Raw genomic sequence first — 16,995 nt, 5'->3', positions numbered from 1 at the left:
AGCCTGGTGGGCTGCCGTCTATGGGGTTGCACAGAGTCGGACATGACTGAAGCGACTTAGCAGCAGCAGCAGCCTAAATGTCAAGGAAAAGAGACATATAAATATGTTAGATGTATCTGTTCAATGGAATATTTTGCAACTAAAACAAAGACCTTGTAAATCCCCACCACCCCTGCCCCTGAGTTTCTACTTTTTATTCTCTCCAGTATCATATCAAATCCAGGAGAAGTAGGAGGGGGAAGAGTATTGACTTAAGAAAGACAGCAGATAAAAATGAGGTTAATTTTATCATGTGGGCATATATAGATATATAGACATATCCTACAATTTGATTTGATATTATTAAATATTTTTGTTACATAGGGTGTGTTTTGTTATGATGATATCTGTGTGTCAAAGGGGAATTCCACAGGCCATGGCTGAGTTTTGTGGTTTCTCTTCTCCATAGCCCTACTGCCTTGTAACACACCATGTGATTTTGTTATTTTTTGTCATTTGCTTGTTGACTATCTCCCTCTGAAAGAATTTCAATTCCTAGAAGGAAGGGATCTTGGTCACTTTAATTCCGTGATGTATCATCCCAGGAACTAGAACAGTGCCTGCCATAGAGTAGTGAAAGTGCAAGTCGCTCAGTCTTGTCTGACTCTTTGCGACCCCATGTATTATACAGTCCATGGAATTCTCCAGGCCAGAATACTGGGGTGGATTGCCTTTCCTTTCTCCAGGGGGTCTTCCCAACCCAGGGATCGAACCCAGGTCTCCCACATTGCAAGTGGATTCTTTACCATCTGAGCCACCAGAGAAGCCCAATAATACTGGAGTGGGTAGCCTATCCCTTCTCTAGCGGATCTTCCTGACCCAGGAATCGAACCAGGGTCTCCTGCATTGCAGGCAGATTCTTACCAACTGAGCTATCAGTAAGCGCTTGATAAATATGTGTTGAATGAACAGAGTGGAGCAATGGGCTTAGCCGGTGCTGCTGAGGGTTTAACCTGATGGATGCAGAGAAGTGGTCACTGACTTTTGCAGAAGGTACTCCATTGGTGACCCTGCTAAGAGCTCTTTTGGCAGAATTGATGGAGAGGAGAAGGAGGTTGTCCGAGAGAAAAGGAAGAAGGGATGTGGGCAATTTCAAATAGAAACAGTGCATAATTACTTCCAGGAGTTGGAAAGTACGTTAACTGGGAAATTGTGGCCTTTTAGATCCAAATTAAGACAATCTGCCATGGAGCTTGGCATTTATAAAGGCAGGCATGTTTCAGTAAAAACTACATTTTATTGTGCTTCACATATACTGTGGTTTTTGGGGTTTTTTTTGTTTTTTGTTTTTTGTTTTTTTTTAACAAATCAAAGTTTATGGCAACCCTGAATCAAGCAAGTCTACTGGCACTGTTTTCCCCACGGCATTTGATCTGTACCACATTTTGGTAATGCTCATAGTATTTCAAGCTTTTTCATTGTTATTTTATTTGTTATGGTGATCTGTGGTCACTGATCTTTGCTGTTACTATTGTCATTGTTTGGGGTTGGTCCAAACTGCTCCCATATAAGACAGTGAACTAAGTGGCTCAAATGTATATGTTTGGACTGCTCTACTGCCAGGCTGATACCTTATCTCTCTCCTTCTCCTCGGGCCTCCCATTCTGAGACACAGCATTATTGATGTTAGGCCAGTTAATAGCAATGGCCTGGCATGGCCTGTTGGTGTTCAAGTGAAAGGAAGAGCTGCAATTCTCTCAGTTTAAACAAAGCTTAGTGAGGAAGACATGTCAAAAGCTAAGATAGGCTAAAGCTAGGTCTCTTGAGCCAAACAGCCAAGTTGTGAAGGAAAAGGAAAACTTCTTAAGGAAGTTAAAAGTGCTACTTCAGTAAACACATGACAATAAAAAGCCAAACAGCATTATTTGCTGATATGGAGACATTTTACTGCCTAAAATAGAAAATCAAAGCAGCCACAACATTCTCTTAAGCCAAAGCCTAGTCCAGAAAAAGGACCTAATTCTCTTCCATTCTGTGAAGGTTGAGAGGGGTGAGGAAACTGCAGAAGAAAAGTCTGAAGCTAACAGGGGTTGATTCAGGAGATTTAAGGAAAGAAGCATCTCTATAACATAAAAGTACAAAATAAAGCAGATCTAGCTAAGATCGCGGAGAAAGCAATGGCACCCCACTCCAGTACTCTTGCCTGGGAAATCCCATGGACGCAGGAGCCTGGTGGGCTGCTGTATATGGGGTTGCACAGAGTCAGACACGACTGAAGCGACTTAGCAGCAGCAGCAGCTAAGATCTGATAGAAGATCTAGCTAAGATCATTAATGAAGGTGGCTACGCTAAACAGTGATTTTCATTGTAGACAAAATAGCCTTCTATTGAAGGAAGATGCCATCCAGGACGTTCACAGATGGAGAGAAGTCAATGCCTGGTTTCAAAGCTTCAAAGGACAGGCTGAATTTTTAGGAATTCATGCCTGAATTCATGCCACTGGTGACTTTTGGTTGAAGTTAGTGCTCATTTATCGTTCCAGAAATACTAGGGATTTTTCTTAAGAATTTCCATAAGAATTCTTAAGAATCCATAATAATTGTGTACTTTGCCTGTGCTCTATAAATGGAACAATAAATCATCGAAGCAGCACATCTGTTTGCAACATGGTTTATTTTAAGAACATTCGTGATTCATGGGAAGTCAAAATATCAACCTTAATAGAAGTTTGGAAGAAATTGATTCCAACCCTCATGGATGATTTTGAGGAAAGCTTCAGTGGAGGAAGTGACTACAGATGTCGAGAAATAGCAAGAGAACTAGAATTGGAAGTGGAGCCTGAAGATGTGACTGAACTGCTGCAATCTCATGATAATAACCAACAAGGACCTAGTGTATAGCACGGGGAACACTGCTCAATACTTTGTAACAGACTAAATGGGAAAAGAATTTGAAAAAGAATAGATGCATGTATATGTATAGCTGAATGACTTTGCTATACACTTGAAACTAACACAATATTGTTAATCAACTATGTGCTGCTGTGCTTAACCAGTCAGTCATGTCCAACTCTTTGTGACCCCATGGACTGTAGCCTCCCAGGCTCCTCTGTCCATGGGATTCTCCAGGCAAGAATACTGGAGTGGGTTGCCATTCCCTTCTCCAGGGAATCATCCCAATCCAGGGATCAAACCCAGGTCTCCCGCATTTCAGGTGGATTTTTACTCTCTGAGCTACCACTATTCCCAATATAAAATAAAAAGGTAAAAAAAAAAAAAAAACCCAAAACACCTGAATGGATAAGAAGTTGCTTCTTATGAATGAACAAAGAAAGTGGTTTCTTGAGATGTAATCTACTCTTGGTAAAGATGATGTGAAGATAGTTGAAATGATAACAAAGGATGTAGAATATTGCCTAACTTTAGTTAATAAAGTTGCAGCAGAGTCTGAGAGAATTGATTCCAGTTTCAAAAGAAATTCTACGGTGAATAAAATGCTATCAGCCCTGCATACTACAGAGAAGTCATTTGTGAAAAGAAGAGTCCATCAGTATGGCAAACTTCACTGTTGTCTTATTTTAAAAAATGCCACAGCCAACCCAACCTCAGTAACCACTGCCGTGATCAGTCATGAGCCATCAACATCAGGTCGAGATCCTCTAGCAGCAAAACAGTATGACTTGCTGAAGGCTCAGGTGATGGCTAGCACTTTTTTTTTTTAGCAGTAACGTAGTTTTAAATAAAGGTATGTACACTTTTTTAGACATAATACTATTTCACATTTAATAGAGTATAAAATAGCATAGACATAACTTTTATCTGCACTGGGAAATAAAAAAAAACTATGTGACTAGCTTGAATGACTGTAGGTTAGGAGTCTTCTGACAGGTTTTCCAGCCTCTAGCTCTGTTCACCTCTGTTTAGTTATTTATATTATGGCCTGAGTGATCCTTGCAAAAAGGAGATGTGATCATGATGCTCCCCTGTTTATAACTAATCACTGTTTCCCCACTGCCTTCAGATTAAAGTCTAAATTCTTCCACTTTGCATAGAAGACCTGTCATGCCCTGGCTCCTGACTACCCTCTGTGAAGACAATGACAGTGGGAGGGATAAAAACAATAAAAGTTTAAAAACTGGGGGAGAAAAAAAAAGCAAACAACAAATTACTTATTTGGTAGGCCAGGGATAAATACTTTTTATGGTCATGAATTAAGTTGAAAATTAAACGGCAAGAAGTTGTTTATATTAGACAAAAACACGTGGAAATATGTATAATAAAGATTTCACCTAAATTGATGATAGAAAAGAACATTAGCAAAAAATTATTAAGCATAAATTGAGGCGTGGGATGGTGTCCAGAGGCGGGAACATTATCTGTAAATCTAAGTTCAAAAAATAGGGAATCCAGCCACTGCCCAAAGTTGAAACAATTTGAACAAAAAAAAAAGGAAAATATTTAGTAGCTATGAATCAAACTGAATTATAAAAATTCATGTGTCTGTATAAAGATCAAGATAGAGAGAAAGAACTCATAAGTCACCATTGAGATGGCTTGTAAATTGACTTTTTACTTTGACAATTGGTAGCTAAAGAGAAAGCAGTAAGCATTTATACACTCTTCCTATAAGCAATAGATCAACTGGGGCTATTTGGCTATATAGTCAATAAGGGAGAGTGCTTGAGCTTCCCTGATGGCTTAGACTGTAAAGAATCCGCCTGCAATGTGGGAAACCTGGGTTCGATACCTGGGTTGGGAAGATCCCCTGGAGGAGAGGATGGCAACCCACTCCAGTATTCTTGCCTGGAGAATCCCATGGACAGTGAAGACTGGTGGGCTATGGTCCATGGGGTCCCAAAGAGTTGGACATGACTGGGTGACTAAGTTGCTTGCAATTCTAAGACCGTTGACTACAGCGAGCTAGATGGGGTTGGAGAGAATGTATTTCAAGTACTTCTGCTCCCTCTAGAGGAGAAATGTAAATAAATCAGGTCTGTCAGATTTTGTTAAGAGTTTTGAAGTTAAATTTTAGTGTCATTTAAAAGAACTCATTTGGAAGTAGTGAGGAAAATCTAGCTTTAATTAATTATAATTTTTTAATTTAAAAGTAATAATTTTCCATAATCATATCACTTTAATATGACTCCTGTTTCTAATCTGAAATATGTCCTTCCAGTTTAGTCTGCTGTGCAGTATTACACGGGGCTTCCCAGGTGGCGCTAGTGGTAAAGAACCCACCTGCCAATACAGGAGACATAAGACACAGGATCCACCCTGGGTTGGGAAGATCCCTTGGAGGAGGGCATGGCAACACACTCCAGTATTCTTGTCTGGAGAATTCCACGGACAGAGGATCCTGGGAAGCTACAGTCCATGGGTCACAAAGAGTCAGACACGAATAATAGAGATTATTAACCCTTGGAGATTTTTTCCCCAGGACTGTCTGCTGTCTTATTTTAACTTTTTTTTTTTTTTTTGACATAGAGAGCTGCATATAAACTGTAACTGTAAATACTTTACAAAGGCAAACACATACCTTGGGTTTTAATTAGGTCACATGATGACCATTGGAGATAATAAAAAGATAAGACATGCTTGGTTTTCTCTAAAGACTAATTAGGGCTTAGATTAGTGTGTTCCAAATTGTTAAACAGTTACTCCTACATTCTATTTTGATTAATCTTTCTCTTCCTCATTGATTTGAGATGCATTCTTTGTCATGTATATAGTAAGATCTATGTTTGGGGTTTTCATTAATTGAAGGTTTTCTTTGTCATACATCACATTGTTTTAATTACCATATCTTTATATGATTAAAACAGAATAGGATTGATCCTCTCACAACTAATTTTTGTTCAGTACTTTCTTCCCTTTTTATTCTCCAAGTGAACTTTACGATCATTTTGTCCATGTGGGCAAAAATTACTGTTCTTTTAAAGAAGTAATTCAGAGCAGTAGACATTTTGATTAAACCTATAAATTAGTTATTTTCATATTCAGTCTTTCTAACTAGGAATATAACTAGGAAAATTAACTGGTCACTTTTCCAAGTCTTACTTTATATTTTTAATATAATATGCATTTTTTTCTTCATAACATCACTATGTACCTTGTTAAGACTATTCCCAGGCTATATGCATGTTTTGTTATTGCAAACAGGACCTTTTTTTGGCTTGTTTTTGTAGAGCTTCTGGTACATAAAAATGTTGTTGACTTACATTGCTTTTATTTTAAGCCATACTTGTAAACTTTTATTCATTTTAATAGTTTATCAGATGATTCTTTTATATTTATGTATATACAATTTCGGTTTAGAATGATGCTTCTCTTTCATCTTAGAAAATTTGTGTGTAGAAAAGAGCTAACAAAATAGGCCTGAACCTGCTATTATTACACAGACCTGCTTGCATAGCTGGCCCTTGGCTGGTTTCTGGAAACTTGGACTTTGGGAGGGTTTCCATCATTCTCTAAGTGATAAGGGTGGTATATTTTTAGACTGTGCAAAAATATGGCTTCCTGAGACCAGGAAAGCCGTTTTGCACCCGGCAGAATCAAAGTATAGATAATTTTACTTCAGAGTTTCTTCAGTATATTTTGGGAAATTGTGGATCGTCATGTTCCCATGCATGCATTACCTGAAGAGATCCAAAAGATCTTGTCTTTAAGATATCTAGGCTCGATGTTTTAAAGCAGAGACATGGGAGAGAACAAGATGGCGAAGGAGTAGGTGGATATGGAGTACATCTTTCTCCACGGATACATCAGGAGTACACTTTCAGACACAGAAGTGCATGCAGAACACCAGCTGAGGGCGGACAGGAGAACCTGACCAGCAGAAAAGAATATATAGAGCCATGCAAAACTCGGTAGAAGAAAGCAACTAGAGGGAAAAACAGGAGTGTTAGTAGGACCGGACCTGCCCTGGGCGGGTAGGGGAACTGAAGCCAGGGGTCCAATCCCCACATGGGGCAATTGTCTGAGTCAAAGGAGAAACATTTAAGGCTAAGAGTGAAACAGCTGATCTGTGGCAGCCTAAATGGAATGAGAATCAGACAGTCCTTGCAGCAGCCATACATTCACCAGGGCGAGGTGGGATGGGGGGATGTGGGTCTCCTGGAAGGGGCAGTGGCTGGGAGTTGGAGTTTAGGAATTGTGGAGCAATTCCTGGGTGAGGGCTGCTGTTGACTGCAGCGGGACAGATCAAGGGGATGTGAGGGAGGAGATCGTCTTGGGAAATGCCAGTGGAGGAAAACCAGGCAGCCATGGAAGCAAGGCGATACTGCTGAGTCACACGTAAGGGGTGGAGCCATCACCATAGCCTCTCTCTCTCCACATGCCAGCATCAACAATAGAGAGGCTGGCCCATCAAACACCTGACCACCGAACTACAGAGTAGGACCCCACCTAGGGTGCCCCTTTAAGTGCCTGACACACCGATCTACAGAGTAGGACCCCAGCCAGGGGGAGTCCCTCCATGTGCCTGACACACTGAACAACTGAGAAGGACCCCCAGGCAAGGGAGCCCTGTAAGTGCCTGAACGGGTGGAGCTACAAAGAAAGACTGGCCAAAGAGGCTTTCTGATCACCAGCTACAAGAGGCTCGAAAAAAGCCTCTGATAGGGCCATAACTCCTGCGGTGGAGGCAGTCCATGTCTCTGCACACTTGGCGCCGCCAGGGTCCCAGCAAGCCAAGCAGCTGTACCACCTTAATGCTTAACTCTCACAGGGGCAAAGCTTCCACAGGCAAAAAAATTAAAAAATCTCGTCTATGGGTGCAGACTCACTGCAGGCTTTGTCTGACTCTTTGCAACCTTGTAGACTGTGGCCTGCCAGGCTTCTGTGTCAGAGAGGGGGTTTCCCAGGCAAGAATACTGGAGCGTATTGGCCAATACTGGTTGCCATACCCTTCTAGAGCACTATATTTGCTACTACCCTAGCTGCCAACCCTCCTGAGTACCTGGTGCTGCCAGAACCCCTGTGACCCAAGCAGTTGCACCACCTCCACACCTGGCCCTTACGGGGGCAAACCCAAGCCCTCCAGGGCAGCCTCAGGAGCTAAACCCCAGTGGATGACCCACATGTAGAGGTGGAAATAAAACCACCCCTGAAACCCAGGGTCAGTATAGCTAAGGAAGAAGACCCAAAACCTTCTCACCAGTTGTACAAGCTGCAGATTAAATCCACACGATCAACTAAGCAGACTCTGTGTCTATGGAAAATATAAAAGGCCATTGAGAGTTCCCACAAAAGAAAATGCACTGGCTCTGACAGCTGTGGACATTGGAGGCAAGAACACACAGGAGTAGGACCAGATTAGACTCTGAGCTGCCCCCACAGCAGGTCCAGAGATCAGCACAGTGTTGGAGGGCATCCTAGGGAGGCAAGGTGGACTGCGATTCCCAGTGCGGGAAAGTACTCTGACAGAAGTGACTCAAGACAAACATTTATTATTCTTATTTTTTGACTTGTTCTGTAGATTCTTTTGGATTTTTTTTTCTTTTTCTTCCCCCCTCTGTTGTAGTTGTCAATTTTATTGGCACTAAGAAATCCAGTTAAGTTTTTAAGCTTTATTTCCCCCCACCCTGGTCACGTTTTTTCATTGTCATAAATCTCTGCCCCTACATTGAGCTTTTGCAGTTCTGTGGAGTTTTCCTCTTCTCTTTTCTTAATTTTAATTTTTAATTTTTTAAGCCTATTATTATTTTTTCTACATTTATTCCTTTGTTTGCTTTTCCTACCATTCTTTTCCCTTTGCAGTTAATCTTTAACGTATATAAATCTTCATCTACCTCTATTTAACTCTGCATATCTATTCTTTCTTTCTTTTCTTTCCCTTCTTGCCTCTCAACATATTTGTTAGTTTCATTTTCATTGCTTTATTCCCCAATTGGCACTTTGCTTTAGTTTTGTTTTTCAGTTTGTGCTTTAATTAGTTTTGTTCTGGTAGATATAATTTTTGGTTTCCTTTGTTCCCCAGGTCAATCCATAGTGCTTTATTTTTGTTGGACTGTTTTGATTTTGCTTATGGGTGTATATGTATATATGTATATTCAGTCACACTTCTACTGTTGTTACAAACCTCTGCCTCGACATTGGCCTTTTGCAGTTCTGTGGAGTTTTCCTTTTTTCCCCCCTTTTTTCTTTCTTCTTCTGGTTTTTTCTCTTTTCTCTTTTTTATAATTTTAATTTTTAAAACCTATTATATTTTCCCTACATTTATTCCTTTGTTTACCTTTCCTACTCTTCTTTTCCCCTTGCAGTTAATCTTTAACGTATATAAATCTTTTTCATCTACCTCTCTTTAACTTTGCATATCTATTCTTTCTTTCCTTTCCTCTGAACATATTTGTTAGTTTTGTTTTCATTACTTTGTTCCTCACTTGTTTTGATTTTGTTTTCCAGTTTGTGCTTAAGTTAGTTTTGCCCTTAACTGGTAAATATAATTTTTTATTTCCTTTGTTCACTGGCGCAATCTACTGTACTTTATTTTTGTTGGACTGTTTTCACTTTGATCATGGGTGTATATGTATACATTCCATTATTTTAATTATTTGCCTGATTTTGTAACTGCCATTTGTCTGTGGTTCATCTTTGGTTTCTCATTTTTGGATATTTGCTTTACTTTTCCTTAATGCCATAGCAAGCCACTTGTGGAATCTTCATTCCTGGCCAGAGATCAAGCCCTGAGCCTTTGGAGTGCGAACACTGACTCCAAGACCCTAGACTACCAGAGAACTAACCCTCTAGTTCCAGTTCAGTCGCTCAGTTGTGTCCAACTCTTTGCAACCCCATGAATCACAGCACGCCAGGCCTCCCTGTCCATCACCAACTCCCAGAGTTTATTCAAACTCATGTCCATCGAGTCAATGATGCCATCCAGGCATCTCATCCTCTGTCATCCCCTTCTCCTCCTGCCCCCAATCCCTCCCAGCATCAGGGTCTTTTCCAAGGAGTCAACTCTTTGCATGTGGTGGCCAAAAGTTTCAGCTTTAGCATCAATCCTTCCAATGAACACCCGGGATTGACCTCCTTTAGAATGGACTGGTTGGATCTCCTTGCAGTCCAAGGGACTCTCAAGAGTCTTCTCCAATACCATAGTTCAAAAGCATCAATTCTTCGGTGCCCAGCTTTCTTCACAGTCCAACTCTCACATCCATACATGACCACTGGAAAAGCCATAGCCTTGACTAGATGGACCTTTGTTGGCAAAGTAATGTCTCTGTTTTTGAATATGCTATCTAGGTTGGTCATAACTTTCCTTCCAAGGAGTAAGCGTCTTTTAATTTCATGGCTGCAGTCACCATCTGTAGTGATTTTGGAGCCCAGAAAAATAAAGTCTGATACTGTTTCCACTGTTTCCCCATCTATTTGCCATGAAGTGATGGGACCAGATGTCATAATCTTAGTTTTCTGAATGTTGAGCTTTAAGCCAACTTTTTCACTCTCATCTTTCATTTTCATCAAGAGGCTTTTGAGTTCCTCTTCACTTTCTGCCATAAGGGTGGTGTCATCTGCATATCGGAGGTTATTGATATTTCTCCCGGCAATCTTGGTTCCAGCTTATGCTTCTTCCAGCCCTAGGGAGTATCAAATAGTGAGAACTCACACAAAGGAAACACTTGAATACAAGACCCAGCATAACCCAGCCACCAGTAGCACCCTGTGCAAGACATCTCATCTAAACAGCAAACAAAACAAAAATACAAACCCAATCATCAGCAGACAGGAGTACCACCTTACTCAGCCTCGACCATCAGAGGAAAAACAAACAAACAAACAAAAACCCAGCACAAATCTCACCCTATAGGAAGCTCACACAAACCACTGGACGAACCTTAGGAGGGCAGAAACCAAAAGGAAGAAAGAATTCAACCTTCTTCAAGGAAAGAAATCAATTTTCCTTGAAGCCTGTGAAAAGAAAACCTTAAAAAAAAGGCAGAGAAATACTGCACAAATGAAGGAACAACTAGAAACACAGAAGTCCAAATAAATAAAGAGGAAATAGGAAAATTACCTGAAAAGAATTCAGAATAATGATAGTAAAGATGATCAAAAATCTTGAAAACAAAATGGAGGAAATGCAAGAATCAATTAACAAAGACCTAGAAGAATTAAAGAATAAGCATACATAGACAAAACAACACAATTACTGAGATTAAAAATACTCTAGAAGGAATCAATAGCAGAATATCTGAAGCAGAAGAACGAATTAGTGAGCTGGAAGATAAAATGTTGGAAATAATTTCTGAAGAGCAGAATAAAGTACAAAGAATGAAAAGAGCTGAGGAAAGTCTCAGAGACCTCTGAGACTTTGATATTTGACTATATCAAATGCACCAACATTTGAATTATAGGGGTCCCAGAAGAAGAAGAGAAAAAGGAAGGGTATGAGAAAATTTTTGAAGAGATTATAGTTGAAAATTTCCCCAACATGGAAAAAGAAAAAGCCAATCAAGTCCAAGAGGCACAAAGAGTCCCATACAGGATAAACCCAAGGAGAAACATGCCAAGACACATACTAATCAAACTAACAAAGACTAAACACAAAGAAAGAATATTAAAAGCAGCAAGGGCGAAGCAACAAGTAACATACAAGGGAAACACCATATGCTTAACAACTGATCTCTCAGCAGAAACTCTGCAGGCCGGAAGGGAATGGCAATATATATTTAAAGTACTGAAAGGGAAAATCTACAACCAAGATTACTGTAACTGGCAAGGATCTCACTCAAAATTGATGGAGAAATCAAAAGCTTTTCAGACAAGCAAAAGTTAAGAGAATTCAGAACCACCAAACCAGCTTTACAACAAATGTTAAATGGACTTATATAGTCAAGAAATACAATAGAAGAAAAAAGATCTACAAAATCAACCCCAAACAATTATAAAATGGCAATATGACCATATATATCAATAATTACTTTAAATGAAATGGAGTAAATGTTCCAACAAAAAGACATAGACTGGCTGAATGGATACAAAAACAAAACCCATATATATGCTGTCTACAAGAAACCCACTTCAGACCTCAAGACACATATAGACTGAAAGTGAGAGGATGGAAAAATATATTCCATGCAAATGGGAAGCAAAAGAAAGCTGGAGTAGCAATCTTCATATCAGACAAAATAGACCTTAAAATAAAGAAGATTAGAAGAGATAAGGAAGGACACTATATAATGATCAAGGGATCAATCCAAGAGGAAGACCTAACAATTGTAAATATCTATGCACCCAACATAGGAGCATCTCAATACATAAGACAAACACTAACAGACATAAAAGGAGAAGTTAAAAGTAACACAATAATAGTAGGTGACTTTAACACCCCACTCACACAAATGGACAGATCATCAAAACAGAAAAGTAATAAGGAAACACAAGTCTTAAATGATACATTAGATAAGATGGATCTCATTGATATCTTCAGGACATTCCATCCAAATACAGAAGAATACACCTTCTTCTCAAGTGCACATGGAACATTCTGCAGGATAGACCACATCTTGGTTCACAAATCAAACCTCAGTAAATTTAAGAAAATTGAAATCATATCAAGCATCTTCTCTGACCACAATGCTATGAAACTAGATATCAGTTACAAGAAAAAAACTGTAAGAAACACAAACACATGGAGATTAAACAACACATTTCTAAATTTCCAACAGGTTACTTAAGAAATCAAAAGGGAAATCAAAAAATTTCTAGAAACAAATGACAATGAAAACGTGACAACTCAAAATCTATGGGATGCAGAAAAAGCAGTCCTAAGAGGAAAGTTTATAGCAGTACAATCCTACCTCAAGAAACAAGAAAAACATCGAATAGACAACCTAACTTTACACCTAAACCAACTGGAAAAAGAAGAACAAAAAAAACAAAAAATTGGTAGAAGGAAAGAAATCAAAAAGATCCAAGCAGAAATAAATGAAAAAGAAATGAAAGAAACAATAGTAAAGATTAATAAAACTAAAAGCTGGTCCTTTGAGAAGATAAACAAAATTGACAAACCCTTAGCCAGACTCATCAAGAAAAAAGAGAGAAGAATCAAGTCAACAAAATTAGAAATGAAAAAGGAGAGGTTACAACAGACAATGCAGAAATACAAAGGATTATGAAACAATTATGAACAACTATATGGCAATAAAATAGATAACCTGGAAGAAATGGTCAGTTTCTTAGAAAAATTCAATCTTCCAAGACTAAACCAGGAAGAAATAGAAATTATGAGCAACCCAACTACGAGCACTGAAATTGAAGCTATGATCAAAAATCTCCCAAAAAACAAAAGCCCAGGACCAGATGGCTTCACAGAATTCTATCAAACATTTAGAGAGGAGCTAATGCTTATCCTTCTAAAACTCTTTCCAAAAATTGCAGAGAAAGGAACACTTCCAAATTCATTCTACAAGGCCACCATCACCCTGATACCAAAATCAGACAAAGACAACACAAAAAAAGAAAAGGCCAATATCACTGATGATCAGATCAGATCAGTCGCTCAGTCATGTCCGACTCTTTGCGACCCCATGAATCGTAGCACGCCAGGCCTCACTGATGAACATAGATGCAAAAATCCTCAACAAAATTTTAGTGAACAGAATTCAGCAACACATCAAAAAGCTCATACACCATGATTAAGTTGGGTTTATTCCAGGGATGCAAGGATTCTTCAATATGTGGAAATCAACCAATGTGATACACCATATTAACAAATTGAAAGATAAAAACCATATGACCATCTCAATAGATACAGAAAAAGCCTTTGACAAAATTCAGCACCCATTTATGATTAAAATTCTTCAAAAAATGGGCAAAGAAGGAACCTACCTCAACATAGTAAAGGCCATATACGATAAGCCTACAGTAAACATTATTCTCAATGGTGAAAAACTGAAAGTATTCCCCATAAGATCAGGAACAAGAAAAGGGTGTCCACTTTCACCACTATTATCCAACATAGTTCTGGAAGTCCTAGCTATAGCAATCAGAGAAGAAAAATAAAGGAATCCAGATCAGAAAAGAAGAAGTAAAGCTCTCACTGTTTGCAGATGACATGATACTGTACATAGAAAACCCTAAAGAGAGTATCAGAAAGTTACTAGAGCTAATCAGTGAATTTAGCAAAGTTGCAGGATACAAAATCAATACACAGAAATCACTTGCATTTCTATATACTAACAATGAAAAATTCAGAAAGAGAAATTAAGGAATCAATCCCATTCACCATTGCAACAAAAATACTTAAATATCTAGGAATAAACTTACCTAAGGAGATGAAAGAACTGTACACAGAAAATTATAAGACAGTAATGAAAGAAATCAAAGACAACATAAATAGATGGAGAGATATTACATGTTCCTGGGTAGGAAGAATCAATATTGTGAAAATGACTATACTACCAAATGCAATCTACAGATTCAATGCAATCCCTATCAAATTACCAATAGCATTTTTCACAGAACTAGAACAAAAAATTTCACAATTTATATGGAAACACAAAAGACCCCGAATAGCCAAAGCAGTCTTGAGAAAGAAGAATGGAGCTGGAAGAATCAACCTTCCTGACTTCAGGTTATACTACAAAGCTACAGTCATTAAGACAGTATGGTACTGGCACAAAAACAGAAATATAGATCAATGGAACAAGATAGAAAGCCCAGAAATAAATGCATGCACCTATGGTTCCTTATTTTTGACAAAGGAGGCAAGAATATACAATGGGGCAAAGGCAGTCTCTTCAATAAATGGTGCTGGGAGAACTGGATAGCTACATGTGAAAGAATGAAATTAGAACACTTCCTAACACCACACACAAAGATAAACTCAAAATGGATTAAAGACCTAAATGTAAGACCAGAAACTATAAAACTTGTAGAGGAAAACACAAGCAAAACACTTGATGACATAAATCAAAGCAAGATCCTCTATGACCCACCTCCTAGAGTAACAGAAATAAAAACTGAAGGAAACAAGTGGGACCTGGTTAAACTTGAAAGCTTTTGCACAGCAAAGGAAACTATAATCAAGGTGAAAATACAACCCTCAGAATGGGAGAAAATAATAGCAAATGAAACAACTGACAAAGGATTAATTTCAAAAATTAATTTCCAAGCAGCTTATACAACTCAATGCCAGAAAAACAAACAATCCAATGAAAAAGTGGGGAAAAGACCTAAACAGACATTTCTCCAAAGAAGACATACAGATGGCTAACAAACACATGAAAAGATGCTCAACATAGCTCATTATTAGAGAAATGCAAATCAAAACTACAATGAAATATCACCTCACACTGGTCAGAATGGCCCTCATCAAAAAGTCTGCAAACAATAAATGCTGGAAAGGGTGTGGAGAAAAGGGAACACTCGTACTGTTGGTGGGAATGTGAACTGATACAGCCGCTATGGAAGATGGTATGGAGATTGCTTAAAAACTAGGAATAAAACCACCATATGACCCAGCAATCCCACTCCTAGGCACATACCCCAAAGAAACCAAAATTGAAAGAGACACATGTATCCCATTGTTCACCGCAGCACTATTTACAATAGCTAGAACATGGAAGCAACCTAGATGTCCATCGACAGATGAATGGATAAAGAAGTTGTGGTACATATACACAATGGAATATTACTCAGCCATAAAAAGGAACACATTTGAGTCAGTTCTAATGAGGTGGATGAACCTAGAACCTATTATACTGAGTGAAGTGAGTCAGAAAGAGAAAGATAAATACTGTATCCTAACGCATATATACAGAATGTAGAAAAATGGTACTGAAGAATTTATTTACAGGGCAGCAATGGAGAAACAGACATAGAGAATAGATTTACGGACATGGGGAGAAGGGAGGAGAGGGTGGGATGTATGAAAAGAGTAACATGGAAACTTACATTACCATATGTAAAATAGATAGCCAAAGGAAATTTGCTGTATGGCTCAGGAAACTCAAACAGGGGCTCTGTATCAATCTAGAGGGGTGGGATGGGGAGGGAAATGGGAAGGAGTTTCAAAAGGGAGGAGACATATGTATGTATGCTGCTGCTGCTGCTGCTAAGTCGCTTCAGTCGTATCCGACTCTGTGCAACACCATAGATGGCAGCCCACCAGGCTCCCTGTCCCTGGGATTCTCCAGGCAAGAACACTGGAGTGGGTTGCCATTTCCTTCTCCAATGCATGAAAGTGAAAAGTGAAAGTGAAGTCGCTCAGTCATGTCCAACTCCTAGCAACCCCATGGACTGCAGCCTACCAGGCCCCTCCGTCCATGGGATTTTCCAGGCAAGAGTACCAGAGTGGGTTGCCATTGCCTTCTCCGATATGCATGTGTGTATATATATATATATATATATATATATATATATATATATATATATATATGTATAAAGTAAAGTCGCTCAGTTGTGTCTGACTCTTTGCAACCCCATGGACTGTAGCCTACCAGGCTCTCCATCCATGAGATTTTCCAGGCAAGAGTACTGGAGTGGGTTGCCATTTCCTTCTCAAGGGGATCTTCCTGACACAGGGATTGAACCCAGGTCTCCCGCATTGTAGGCAGAAGCTTTTACCATCTGAGCCACCAGAGAAGTCCCATGTATATGTATACCTATGGCTGATTCATGTCAAACTTTTCTGTTGAGGTTTGACAGAAAACAGCGAAATTCTGTAAAGCAATTATCCTTCAATAAAAATAAATAAAATTTAAACATATATGACTTCCTGTTTTCCTTCTAAAATTCTGAAATTTTGTTATGTGCCAGGCAGATGCTGCTTATGTGACCAATTCCAACAAAAACTTTGGGCACGGCATCCCTAATGAGCATCCATGTGGACCACGTTTCACAGGTGCCCTCACAACTCATTGCTGGAGAAATTAAGCACATCTGTGTGACTCCACGGGCAAGGACTCCAGGAAGCTTGTGCCTGGTTTTTTCTGCACTTCACCCCATATGCTTATTCCCAATGTTGACTGTGCTTTGTAGCCTCCCACTCCAATAAACCATAGCCACAATACAA

General features: G+C 39.2%; 1 protein-coding gene across 1 annotated transcript in view; it reads left to right on the top strand.

Annotated features, from left to right (window-relative positions):
- LOC123328231 (translation initiation factor IF-2) overlaps positions 1–16,995 on the top strand; it is a 24,382-nt gene extending 7,387 nt beyond the window's left edge. The window contains exon 3 of the mRNA XM_044925434.2: positions 16,740–16,995. Coding sequence (XP_044781369.2) covers positions 16,740–16,758 — 19 coding nt within the window. The 3' untranslated portion in view covers positions 16,759–16,995. The remainder of the gene's footprint in view (positions 1–16,739) is intronic.

Source organism: Bubalus bubalis, chromosome 11 (genome assembly GCF_019923935.1).
Source record: "Bubalus bubalis isolate 160015118507 breed Murrah chromosome 11, NDDB_SH_1, whole genome shotgun sequence".
Classification (NCBI taxonomy): Eukaryota; Metazoa; Chordata; class Mammalia; order Artiodactyla; family Bovidae; genus Bubalus; species Bubalus bubalis.
Note: the sequence above shows the minus strand (reverse complement) of the source record. Positions and strands in the feature narration are given on the sequence as shown.